The sequence below is a fragment of the Petromyzon marinus genome, chromosome 41, assembly GCF_048934315.1.
Source record: "Petromyzon marinus isolate PM22_M1 ecotype Great Lakes invasive population chromosome 41, UKy_Petmar_22M1.pri1.0, whole genome shotgun sequence".
In the NCBI taxonomy this organism is placed as follows: domain Eukaryota; kingdom Metazoa; phylum Chordata; class Hyperoartia; order Petromyzontiformes; family Petromyzontidae; genus Petromyzon; species Petromyzon marinus.
In genome coordinates, this window is record NC_133707.1 from 376,815 (window position 1) to 389,976 (window position 13,162).

The 13,162-nt window shown below is 48.8% G+C and overlaps 1 protein-coding gene across 2 annotated transcripts in view; it reads right to left on the bottom strand.

Annotated features, from left to right (window-relative positions):
* Positions 1 to 8,062, bottom strand: part of LOC116951021 (calcium/calmodulin-dependent protein kinase type II delta chain-like) — a 96,655-nt gene extending 88,593 nt beyond the window's left edge. For both annotated transcript variants that reach the window (XM_032969290.2, XM_032969291.2), the window contains exons 1-2: positions 7,866 to 8,062; positions 4,359 to 4,453 (exon numbers count right to left, since the gene is read on the bottom strand). In XM_032969290.2, the coding sequence (XP_032825181.1) occupies positions 4,359 to 4,453; positions 7,866 to 8,056 (286 nt within the window). In that variant the 5' untranslated portion in view covers positions 8,057 to 8,062. The remainder of the gene's footprint in view (positions 1 to 4,358; positions 4,454 to 7,865) is intronic.
* Between the last annotated feature and the right edge of the window lie 5,100 nt (positions 8,063 to 13,162).

Here is a 13,162-nt window from a genome sequence, read left to right on the forward strand (position 1 = left end):
ACCGGTTCAGATAGCCATCACCGGGCGGGAATCTAACACGGGTCGCCGGGTTCATTTCGCAGCGCACGAACCGCCGCACTATACCTCCCCGCAGAGAGACACGCACAGAGGCCCACTCTCTCCAAACTCTGAGCGTTGATCAGTGGACAGACCCTGCCCTTGCCCACCTCGCTCGAAGGAAAGTCAAGCGGTGATCGGAGCATTCCTGCACGGGACGCCCGCCCTTCCGTTCTGGAAAGCTGCTCACAGCACCCCCCACCCAAACACGCTTGGGGTGCCGCGGTGGTGAGATGTTAACTGCCTCACCTGGTATGCAGGAAGGCGGCGTGGCTTCGATCCCGACCCTGACATCTGTATAATTGGAGTTTGCATGTTTCTCCCCGAAGTCACATGGATTTCTCTCTGGGTTATCCGGTTTTTCCCTCCACATTTAGAAACATGTGTTTAAGAGTAGTTGGCTGCTGGAAATTTCCACGTGATAAGCCACTTCGTTGAGTTTTCATTTGCGGCCAGGCGGCTTCTGAAAAAGAGCTATATAGCTCACTGGGCCTTACCCTCGTAAAATAACATTTTTTTGCTTAGTTATAACTTCCTTATGAATGCCCTGGGGCTGTCTAAAGGTAGCTCGTGTCAGCGATGAAGGAGACAAATTACTGGTAAAAAATATATATATAGAACAATAATAATGTATCATTGTTCAAAACCGCTGACATTGGTGCTTTTATTTGTTGCTTCTCTTAGTCAGCGGGGGCGACGTGCAACTCGCGCCGGGTTTAGCCGTCAAGTTTTATCCCGGGCAGCCTAATCCTATAATCCAAGAAGCCTCTGCAGTGCGGCAGTCACCCTCTGCAACATCCCATGAGCGCAGACTCCCTCCACTGCCTGTGTTGTACCGCCACAGTCACACGCACGTGCATGCATGCATGCACAGACACAAACGCGTGCACGCGCAGACGCGTGCGGTGATGCACGCGCAGCTGCGCAGCGGTGCAAAAGTACCACCCCCCTTTGCCCTCCCGTGCAGCCGCGTCCCCCCCCCCCCCGCTACGAGCTCCCAAATCCGCCCTGGAGACAATCCGCCACCGTCATTTGCATGGGCGATCATCCCCCGGCAAGGCATTCGTGTGCTGCCGTGTTTAGTCGGTTGGTCGGGTGGTCGGGTGGGTCTGAGGTCAGAGGCGATCGCAACCTTGGCCAGTTTGCACAAAACTGATGGTTCAATTGCTGCAATAGGGACACGTCTGCGTGGTGCTGTTCCAGTTGTCATCAACCATCCTTGCAGCGTGCGCTCCGCTGCAAGGATGCACGTATTTCAACAAAGCTGTGAGGTCATAAAATATTAAAGACAGCCAATCCATGTGACCACATTCTACCAGGTCTGCATTGCACAAGGAACGCATTAATGAGTGTCAAAAAAAAATAAGGGATTCTAGTCGGCTAATGAAAGGACAACACCGTACATTCATTGATGTGTGTTTTACCGTCTCACCACCAGCAGAACAGAGCCAAATGGTACCCCCGGCAATAAACTGCTATTCATAAAGCAATGAATTTGTTCAAATTGTCAATTAATTGGTGGAAATAATTGCCCCTCGATGTGCAATTGCAGGACGCTGGTTGCACGAGCGGTGGGGGGGGCGCCGTGAGCAGGCGCAAGCTGCGGCACCGTTGTCAGGTGGGGTTTCTTTTTTTTTTCATGCGGATTGCGTTATCAGCGGCGGCACGCCACACGATGATGGATCAGTTCAGATCTCTCGCAGAGCCAGTGCAACACAGAAGCGGACGTCACAACTACCTCCCGAGATCCCTTTTGGTCCACACGGTCGAGCGCAGATAATTTGGTCGCCCACTCTGCATTACTAAACTAAACTATTTTTTTTATTTTACCAGAGAAGGCCCACTGAGCTATAGTGCTCTTTTTCAGAAGCGACCTGGCCAATTCAACGAGGTGGCTTGTCATGTGTAAATGTATAGCAGCCAAATGCTCTAAATGAATGTTTCTAAATGTGGAGGGGGAAACCCGGAGGCCCCAGACAGAAATGCACGCGATCAGGGGGAGAACATGCAAACTCCAAATATACAGGTGTCAGGGTCGGGATCGAACCCACGACCTCCTGTATACCAGGCGAGGTAGTTAACACCCTGCCACTGTGGCGCTCCTTATAGTGGTAAGGTTAGTTGCAAGGCAGTGAAAAGGAATTTTAAAAATTCTAAACTGGTATGCAACCAAAAAAATGTAAGTGCATAAAAAAATTCAGATGGGGTTTTTTTTGTATGTGCAGTCATTTATGATTTGCCTAAGACCATCAACTCACTACACTTGAGAATGCGCTTTAATTACAGGTGTCTGGAACCTGGATTTAAAGCTCAGCATCTCAGTGGTGTTGGCTCAGCACTCTGGCTACCAGATGCTTTTACTCCAGGTCTAGATCACACCGTGCAAGAACAAAGACAACAGACTGTTGGGGCAAGTTCTGTTTGCGAGCACCGATGAAGGCCGTCAAGGCACACGAGGGGGTGGGTGGCCAAGACCGCCCCGGCCGCCTTTGTCTCCCCAGCACTGATGTTTACACATTACACTAGATACTCAGTTGAGGCCGAGTCGACCTCGGGAAGGCCCAGGACCGGTTTGAATATTCGCTATCACTGTTATTGGTCCGTAAGCAGGAATCAAACTCTGACAACCAGGGTTCTTAGCGCAGCGCGTGACCCGCTACATTACCGCACACACGCATGCATAAAACACACACGTCCATCACTCGGCATTTGTGCTGGTTTAAATCCAATTCAGTGTCCTCCCTCTCGATGCACGGGAGCTCGTTGACATTCATTACCTCCTCTTCCAAAAGAAGGCCTGGCAAAACAGGATTTAAGTGGGGATCGTTGTTATGATTGGGAGTTGGTCGAATGTCCTTTTTGGAGTGCTTCTGAGAAATAAATTAACTTTTACCACACGAGGCTTTCAGAATTAAATAAAAATAACCTTTTAACATGTTTACTATAATACACAAAAACATGACGGCCTCTTTGTTAATCCACTGTTGGATGATAGCCTCCCCACGCTGTGCGAATCACGGGAGTTATTTTGAGCATACTTCACCAGCCTGGTCATTGTGGGGAGCGTAGAAGTACAGTACAACGATGGCGGGCTCAAATATCGCTCGAGCATGGATGTTGTACACGGTCTCACAATCGAACAAAGTTGGCTGGGTTCCTATAAAGTGTGCTAACCACTGCACACAAGTAGTCCACCTCAACCGCAATAAAAATGCTGAAGTTTAGAAAACTGGATACGACACCAATGCACAGCAGTATCGTGCACTTACAAAATATATCACAGGATATGCAATGTTGGCTGCGTGCCTTAGATGCAGAGGAAACACTGGTACATGGTCGTGGGCTAGCGATCACACCTGCTGCTCGCACCCGATCCACTTTGCATGTGAGCTACTGTGTCGTTTCTGCAGACGACCGCTGGTGCATGCAGAGCACCACGATGGCACCATATTAACTACCTCACCCTGTATAGAGGAGGTCGTGGGTTCAATCCAGACCCTCAAGCCTGCATATTTGGAGTTTGCATGTTCTCCCCGAAATCGCATGGATTTTTCGCCGGGTACTCTGGTTTTTCCCTCCACATTTAGAATTGTGCGTTCAGAGTATTCGGTTGCTATAAATGTGCACGTGATGATAAGCCACTTCGTTGATATGTGGCCAGGTCGCTTCTGGAAACGAGCTATATCGCTCAGTGGGCCTTACCTGGAAATATATTTTAAAAATACATGGAATTACCAGAGCAGACCCCTCTGCACAAAACCACTGTTAAACATCCTCTAATGGCAAGGGTGCAGTGTTGTATGGGCGACAATCACTTTCATAACGGAACCACACACGCGCACGAATACACATCCCAGGAGCTTCTGCTGCGGTGCATTGATTAGCACACTGGACTTGTAATCCAGTGGCCGCAGGTTCAATTTTATCGCCAGGTATGTCAGCTGAAATAATGGCCCAAGTTTCTCACAACCTCTCCGCCTCTGTCCACTCAGCGGTATTAATGGGTCAAGCTGCAGTTGGTAGATCGGCATGTGCCATGTGGCGGGGTAAAGGGTGGGTAGTCATCTCTTCAAAGTTGCCTGCCTAGCGTGGAAGAGCAGGCCAACTACCCTACATCAGAGGGACTTCTCTTGGGGCTCCCTCTGATGGAGGCCATTCCGCCAGCAAATGGTGCGAGCAATGACATTGTAGGGCTGCACCTTTACCTGTTTTGCATGCACATCCCAAACACACACGCTTGCACACACGCTTGCACACTCGCTTGCGCATGCCCGCGTGCATGCCCGCACACGCAGCTGCACCTCGGGCGGAGAGTTTCTTGGTGTTGATAATCTTGGCGGCAAAGTCCTGACCGGTGGCGACCTTCACACATTTGCGCACGATGGAGAAGGCGCCCCTGGGAAAGGGAAAAAAAACAAAAGCGGTTGTGAATGAAAAAATTCAAGACCGGCGGCTAGAAATGTATGTTGAACTTCTTTGGCGCCGTATGGAGAATGTGGGAGACAAACTCGCGCCTGTGTACAATACCACGCACTGCAGTCACCAAGTCATCACCCCCCCGCCCACCGTTTCTCTGACCAGTTAAACATCACAATGCCACCATTTATGGGCATCGTGCAAACCGTATGCACCGAGCGATTGAATGTGCGATGATCAATTTTACAGTCATTCGATCTAGCCCCAAACTTGTGTTTTGATGAAAACGAATCTCCATCCGTGTGATGCACACCGCATGCAAGTGCAAGCGAAAAATTCCAAAACGGTAAAAGTTCGTTTAGTTTAAAAAAGATGTTTACACAGCCACGTCACGAGACCACGAGAGGTGGCGGCCGCTTTCGAGGCCTTCATCCAGCAGTGGATCGAGCATGGCAAAGATGGTGACGATTCGGAGAGGTAAATAAATATATTTGAATTTTTTACATATATCGAGAAGGGGACGTTTGTAAACTTAAAAAGTATTTTACCAGGCAAGACCCACTGAGCTATATAGCTCTTTTTCAGAAGCAACCCAGCCACAGATGATAGCTCAACAAAGTGGCTCGTCTTGTGGAAATTTAAAGCAGCAAAATACTCGAACTACATGTCGATTCCGAATGTGGAGAGAAAAACTGGAAGACCCAGAGAAAAATCCACATGACCACGTTGGAGAACATGCAAACTCCAAATTTAAAGGTGTCACGGGCGTGGATCGAACCCACGACCTCCTGCGTACCAGGCGAGGGAGTTAACATCTCGCCACCATGGCGCCATGTATCGTGGAATGAGATACAGTCGATAGACTTGGAAGGACGGGGGACAGATATTTTGGCAAAGATCAAAAAGACGTGCGGTGCTCGTGGCTTTCGTTTGGGGCACACGCAGGGCGTTTGTGCAGGCACACGCCGTGACGAGAGCAGCGAGCCCCACTACACCGTGTGCAGAATGGAGAGGTACGCGGAATAAGCGCACGTACATTCACTATGCACACACACACACACGTGCTTACATATACATACACACGCATTGTGTATGTATATGTAAGCACGTGTGGCAGGCAAAGCGAGCGTTGAGCGCACAAGCAAACCAAAGCCGCTGTGTCGATAAGATAAAAGGCGTGGAGGACCGTGAATGGCAAGGGGGTTGTTGGCCTGGGCTGCAAGGTAGCCGGGAGAGATGGTAATACAGCACAGCAGTGGATTATTGAAGCCGTCGGTGCAGAGCATTTAAGAGTTAGTCATTTGTATGCATAGCGGGGGTTTCCTCCAGGTTTGTTGGCGTCCTCCCCGCACAAATCCAAACCTCTCGCGAATACAATTAGCCAAACATTCCAATGTAGCAAGGACTCTCGTGAAAAATTAATCTGAAAGCTCACCGAGGCTTTCCTGTATATATATAGGCCACCGTTATATATTTATTTGTTTACTACGGCTGAATAAAGAAGGTGAACAGAGAAAGACGGATAAAGCAGGCTAGGACAAGGATACATGGGAATGTTTGCAGATACAAAGGTTGATAAGGGGGGAAGAAAGGTGTGGCGGACAGGTATGCATGTGTGTGTGTGCACGTGATCAACGGGCAGTCAACAGGTGAAACCGGCAGGTCTAGGCAGATAAAGGCAGATAAAGGGACGAGGAATGCACAGCAGGCACGCAGGGAGAGAAGCAAGGAGGCCAAGCACACACATACGACACGCAGTGTAGGTATACGAGGGCAGGTAGGGCATCCCTGTGTGCGTGCGTGTTCAAGCGCACCATCGATTGTTAGCGGAGGGAACCTGGTACGCAATAAGGTAACCCGGTAGGCCGGTAAGGAGGTTGGTATGCAGGCAGGTGCAAAGGTAGCATAGGCAGGAAGGAAGGACAGGCAGCTAGGTAGTCAAGAAGGTAGGCAGATAGGCACGTGCAGAAGCGATGGGTTGAGCGCGAGAGTGAGCGTGGTGGGTGGGTGGGTGGCAGCCGACACGGAGCGTGGTTGGTGGGTGGCAGCAGGCACGGAGCGTGGTGGGTGGGTGAGTGGCAGCCGACACGGAGCGTGGTGGGTGGGTGGGTGGGTGGCAGCCGGCACGAAGCGTGGTGGGTGGGTGAGTGGCAGCCGGCACAGAGCGTGGTGGGTGGGTGGCAGCCGGCACGGAGCGTGGTGGGTGGGTGGCAGCCGGCACGGAGCGTGGTAGGTGGGTGGCAGCCGAAACGGAGCGTGGTGGGTGGGTGGCAGCCGGCACGGAGCGTGGTGGGTGGGTGGCAGCCGAAACGAAGCGTGGTGGGTGGGTGGGTGGCAGCCGGCACGGAGCGTGGTGGGTGGGTGGGTGGCTGCCGGCACGGAGCGTGGTGGGTGGGTGGCAGCCGGAACGGAGCGTGGTGGGTGGGTGGCAGCCGGAACGGAGCGCAGTGGCAGCCGGAACGGAGCGTGGTGGGTGGGTGGCAGCCGGCACGGTGCTGCTTTGTGGACGTCGTGCGCGCGGGTGGTGAATGACTCGCAACGGTACTGACCGATTCATGGGCGTGGGGGCGTCACACTGCTGGCATGAGTGAGGCGCGCGCAGAGAGACGCAAGCACAGACAGAGACGCAAGCACAGAGAGAGAGAGACACGCACAGGCACGTGGAGGAGACCGGAACGACGACAATCCCCGTCCCCCGTCTGCGGAAACGCACGTGGAGGCACGACAATGTCATCTATTTTCAAGTTAAGGGGTGAACGCTGGCGGAGTGGTTATCGCACTGCGATTATGAACCCGGCTAAAACAACGAACACGACCAATTCGGCATGGGGGGAAGGTGGCTTCAACCAGCAGTGGATAAGCAAAGGGCTGTTCAGGTGCATGACCATACTTCACCACGCTGGTAAGTGACTGGGCTGATGCACGCGGGGAGTGTGAGCGTGGAAGCACAGAAAGTCGGCTCACAACAACGGATATCGCTGCACTGCGGCTCCGTTGCCAAGCACGCATCCTATAACACCTGTTATGCACGGTGGTCGCCCATCCAAGCACAATCCGTGGTGTGTGTGCGTGCTTGCAGCTGGGTGCGAGGAGCAGTAGTGCAGCAGCTAGCGCGCCTGCGCTTCGAACCCGGCGATCCCGAGTTCGATTCCCGATTATCAGAACCGGTCCTGGGTCTCGCCACGGTCGAACTCGGCGAGACAAAGGCGGCCGGGCGTGGCGCTGTTCCACCGCAAACCCCCTCGTGTACCGCTGTGCCTTCAAAGGTTTTTGCTACTCGCTCATAGCAACTCGCCCCCCCAACCACCCAACAGTCTGATCAAGTCTACACGGTCGGGGGTGCGGCGGGGGGGGAGGGTATCTTAGTCTTGTTCTCATGCGGGTTTACTCACTTGCCCAGCTCCTCCATCAAGGTGTACTCGTCCGAGAATCGCGTGCACGTCGGCGGGATGGCCATTGTGTGACCTTCTGCTGCTGCTGCTGGTGGCGGTGGTGGTTGACGTTCGTGTTTCCTCCGCCTGCTCCTGGGGTTCGGGTTCTGCTCCCTGCGTCGCTTCAGCAGCGAGTGCCGCTCTCGCGTCATCCGCTCGCTCTTTAAAGGGCCGCGGAATCCTCGCCTCCCATTGGTTCATATTCGCAAAGGGTAGGTGGGCGTGGTGGGTTTACGTTTAAAGAAAAACATTAATTAGGACAGTGTTCTGCTGGAGCCATATCAGAATCCGAATATTTATTGATACAGTGCTGGGGGAATCCGATGAGCTATAAAGCTCTTTTTCACGGATGTCCAGTAAGAGAGATGAGCAGGTGAGGGGTGTTTTATGTTTACTTCTGAGATGGGTGTGGGGTTTGCATAAATATTAACGAGTTGAACGGAGCTTCTTGTAAATATTATTATAATAGTATTACTGTATTACTAAATGAGCTTGGGTACACTGTATGTATAAATGAGTCGTGAAAATTGTCATCATCACCGCACAATCCAGTGGAAAGTCGTACTTAAGATAGAACTAACTATCCGTGATCCGGAAGGCTTGGTGGATCAAGGGTTGGTGGATCAGGCAAATATTTTTGTAGAACCTCCCAAACCACCTTGGCGGCGAGGTATCCAGGAGTTGGCAGTACATCAAGTGAATTAACTTCATGAATTATTAATTGTTGCGATGTTAGAACGATTGGAACTGAGCATTGTGTAGGGAGGTTGGAACATACAAATAGACATGACCGCCCCCTGGTGTTATCAGAGGCGACGTCTCTCAATTGAAGCTCAAACCAATTGAGCTGAGGACAGGCGCTTTAAATACAGGGAAAAGATAACTTCATCGGTACCTGGTGATTTCTAAAGACCCTCTTACTTTCTTCCTAAAAGGTGATTGCATACGGAACTGTGAAAGTGGCGAATCCAAACCTTACAAAGGAAGCGTGATAGAATATTGAACAAGGGTGTTGAGATGGGAGACATGGAGACTCATATTCTTTAGTTCTTTCGGTAAAGTCATGTAGATAGAAAAAATTATAATTAAAATAAAGTGAATAAAAATATATTAAAACCACTTATGTAGACTGTAGCCTGGTTCTAAATCGGAGTGAGTGTACTGGCAGTCTATCATGAAGACTGTAGCCTGGTTTTGAAGCTGGTGCGTGTCTTCTGGCAGTCTCTAATGTAGACCGTAGCCTGGTTCTAACCTGAATAAAATAAAATAAACAGAATAAAAAGCAAATACAATTTTTAAACAAAAACCACGACGTTTCGATCGCAACACAAGTGATCGTCATCAGGAAAAGGGGGGTTAGCCTCTAAAGGCAAACTGTTTATAAAGCTTTAGAGATGGGCGTAGCCCAAGTGTATCAGCAGCATGGGTGAGGCAGCTAATGTTCATGTAGGAAACAACAAAGCAGTTAGTGGGTCTCCACTAAAAGGGCCTCCTCCAGGCAATCATTGCACCTTGCTCCACACACCCACACTGCTGACGGTGGAGGTTGACAAGAAAACACAAATCAAGTCATGACCCAAAGTGGTTGATGACATCTTTCCAATGATTGCTGAGTTCATAACCATCCTCTCGGTTGAAAATGTGTCTGTGTCTGTATATATGGATGGCTTCATGAACGAATCTTTGTTGATAGCCAGTAGGCTTGCAAAGTACCATCGTCTTAGAGAAATCAATTTCGTGTGAGCCATCCGCATTAAAATAATGATCAGCCACGGCAGAAGTATTGGTCCTACCGTGTTTCAAATCTGCCTTATGCTCACGACCATGGCCCGAGACATGTCGCTTAGTTTCCCCAATGTAACTGCTGCCGCAGATACAGCTTAGTTTGTAGATGTCGGGATATTGCGTGTCAGGAATCTTGTCCTTCACAGATGGGATCACATCACGAATTTTATGTACCATGCTAAATCGAACCTGGATCTTGTGTTTGTTCATGATTTTGGAAATATGTTTGGTTACCCCTGCTATGTATGGCAAGGTGATGGTTTTCATTGGATCCTCAGATGGCTCCTTCCTCACGGTTGGGTGATGGCTTTGCGGATTGTTTTGTTGCCATAAAAAAGGGGAAAACCTATTCTCATATTTTGGTACTGGCAAAGGAGGTCCCATGATGACTAATCATCCCTCTGTTTCAATTGAGATAACTCAAAACGCTCATACAGTGAGGGAAAAAAGTATTTGATCCCCTGCTGATTTTGTACGTTTGCCCACTGACAAAGAAATGATCAGTCTATAATTTTAATGGTAGGTTTATTTGAACAGTGAGAGACAGAATAACAACAACAAAATCCGGAAAACGCATGTCAAAAATGTTATAAATTGATTTGCATTTTAATGAGGGAAATAAGTATTTGACCCCTCTGCAAAACATGACTTAGTGCTTGGTGGTAAAAACCTTGTTGGCAATCACAGAGGTCAGACGTTTCTTGTAGTTGGCCACCAGGTTTGCACACATCTCAGGAGGGATTTTGTCCCACTCCTCTCTGCAGATCTTTTCCAAGTCATTAAGGTTTCGAGGCTGACGTTTCGCAGCTCGAACCTTCAGCTCCCTCCACAGATTTTCTATGGGATTAAGGTCTGGAGCCTGGCTAGGCCACTCCAGGACCTTAATGTGCTTCTTCTTGAGCCACTCCTTTGTTGCCTTGGCCGTGTGTTTTGGGTCATTGTCATGCTGAAATACCCATCCACGACCCATTTTCAATGCCCTGGCTGTGGGAAGGAGGTTCTCACCCAAGATTTGACGGTACATGGCCCCGTCCATCGTCCCTTTGATGCAGTGAAGTTGTCCTGTCCCCTTAGCAGAAAAACACCCCCAAATCATAATGTTTCCACCTCCATGTTTGATGGTGGGGATGGTGTTCTTGGGGTCATAGGCAGCATTCCTCCTCCTCCAAACACGGCGAGTTTAGTTGATGCCAAAGAGCTCCATTTTGGTCTCATCTGACCACAACACTTTCACCCAGTTGTCCTCTGAATCATTCAGATGTTTATTGGCAAACTTCAGATGGGTATGTATATGTGCTTTCTTGAGCAGGGGGACCTTGCGGGCGCTGCATGATTTCAGTCCTTCATGGCATAGTGTTACCAATTGTTTTCTTGGTGACTATGGTCCCAGCTGCCTTGAGATCATTGACAAGATCCTCCCGTGTAGTTCTGGGCTGATTCCTCACCGTTCTCATGATCATTGCAACTCCACGAGGTGAGATCTTGCATGGAGCTCCAGGCCGAGGGAGATTGACAGTTCTTTTGTGTTTCTTCCATTTGTGAATAATCGCACCAACTGTTGTCACCTTCTCACCAAGCTGCTTGGCAATTGTCTTGTAGCCCATTCCAGCCTTGTGTAGCTCTACAATCTTGTCCCTGACATCCTTGGAGAGTTCTTTGGTCTTGGCCACGGTGGAGAGTTTGGAATCTGATTGATTGCTTTTGTGGACAGGTGTCTTTTATACAGGTAACGAGCTGAGATTAGGAGCACTCCCTTTAAAAGTGTGCTCCTAATCTCAGCTCGTTACCTGTATAAAAGACACCTGGGAGCCAGAAATCTTTCTGATTGAGAGGGGGTCAAATACTTATTTCCCTCATTAAAATGCAAATCAATTTATAACATTTGTGACATGCGTTTTTCCGGATTTTGTTGTTGTTATTCTGTCTCTCACTGTTCAAATAAACCTACCATTAAAATTATAGACTGATCATTTCTTTGTCAGTGGGCAAACGTACAAAATCAGCAGGGGATCAAATACTTTTTTCCCTCACTGTACTTACTGATGTTGCTGAATGGTATCTTAGCGCTTTTGAGGGTTGCAGCGATTTCAGAACTTTTCACGTCTGCAGCGGTGTCCCAAACCCTTAAGAGCTACATCGACCTGGGAAATAATGTCACCCACTAGTATGTGTTTGGGAGTGACTGCGAAGTTCATCCCTTTAGCCAAAACCGAATTTAGACCATCGGAAATTTGACTATTACTCAGATTAATAACGTTGTCAATGTTGTGGCTTTGGAATGAAATGTTGTCTTCTGAATACTTTAATCTTAATGTCAGTGGAGCACTGTATCTTTAGGCTAATGGACTTACCCACATGTTGCACATCGTTGGTAGATCGGAGCAGGAAAATAACTCCGTGGTGGCGAGATGTTAACTACCTCGCTTGGTATACAGGAGGTCGTGGGTTAGATCCGGACCCTGAGTCCTGTATGTTTGGAGTTTGCATGTTCTCGCCGTGGTTGCGTGGATTTTTCTTCAGTTCCTCCGGATTTCCCCCCCACATGCGTTTAGAATATTAAGCTTCTCAAAATGTCCACATTATAAGCCACTTCGTTGAGCTATAATTTGTGGCCAGGTCGCTTCTGAAAAACAGCTACAGTATATAGATAGCTCAGTGGGCCTTCCCTGGGAAAATAAAAAGTTTTTTTTAAATAGTTTAGTTGAACTCGTAGCCATACTCTGGGACGACAGTGAGTTTTAATGAGGCGAAAAGCTTCACATGTGCCACCATGAAAGACAAGGGCATGAAGAGCGGCAGCTGTTAAATTGGACTCCGCTTATCAGTTGGGGACTAATGAATGATGGCGCTCAAGCCAATATAACGTGTTAAGAAATGTCAGCACAAAGGCACAATCGGAAAAGTACGAGGCATTACAACAAATGCAAATGAATTTAGATTGTTTTTGTTCATACACATAACGTACCACAATGAAAGAGGTAATCAGTCTGTATTTTTTTTTATAAAGAACTAAACAACCACCATTTTTTAAATGATGTTCACATCATGGGAAATATATTTTGTCCAGCTTTTCGGATTTTTCACACCCAATTTAATTTAACACCAATTGTCACCGGCGTCACGTGATGAGACAAAAAAATTCATTTGGATCTCTCGCAGGGCGACACAACCCTTTGTTAGCGAATGGTCCACGGAATCAATAGATCACAGAACTATACTTCAAGTGCCCTCTGTTCCACACAGCAGGGGGCGGCACACCCCCTACTCTCCCTGCCAGTGTGAGTCAAGTTTATCCCGTGACAGTGAAACCGAATATATATATTTTTTTATCTCAGAGCTGAAATGTACCCAAATTAAGCGACGACCCAAATCGAGTGTGATTGGTTGTGCAAGCATTGGTGGCCAGGCTGGATTTGAACGTAGGATTCAGTGATGCCACTTCAGTGTTTTCTGGCTGCAGACATCTTAATACA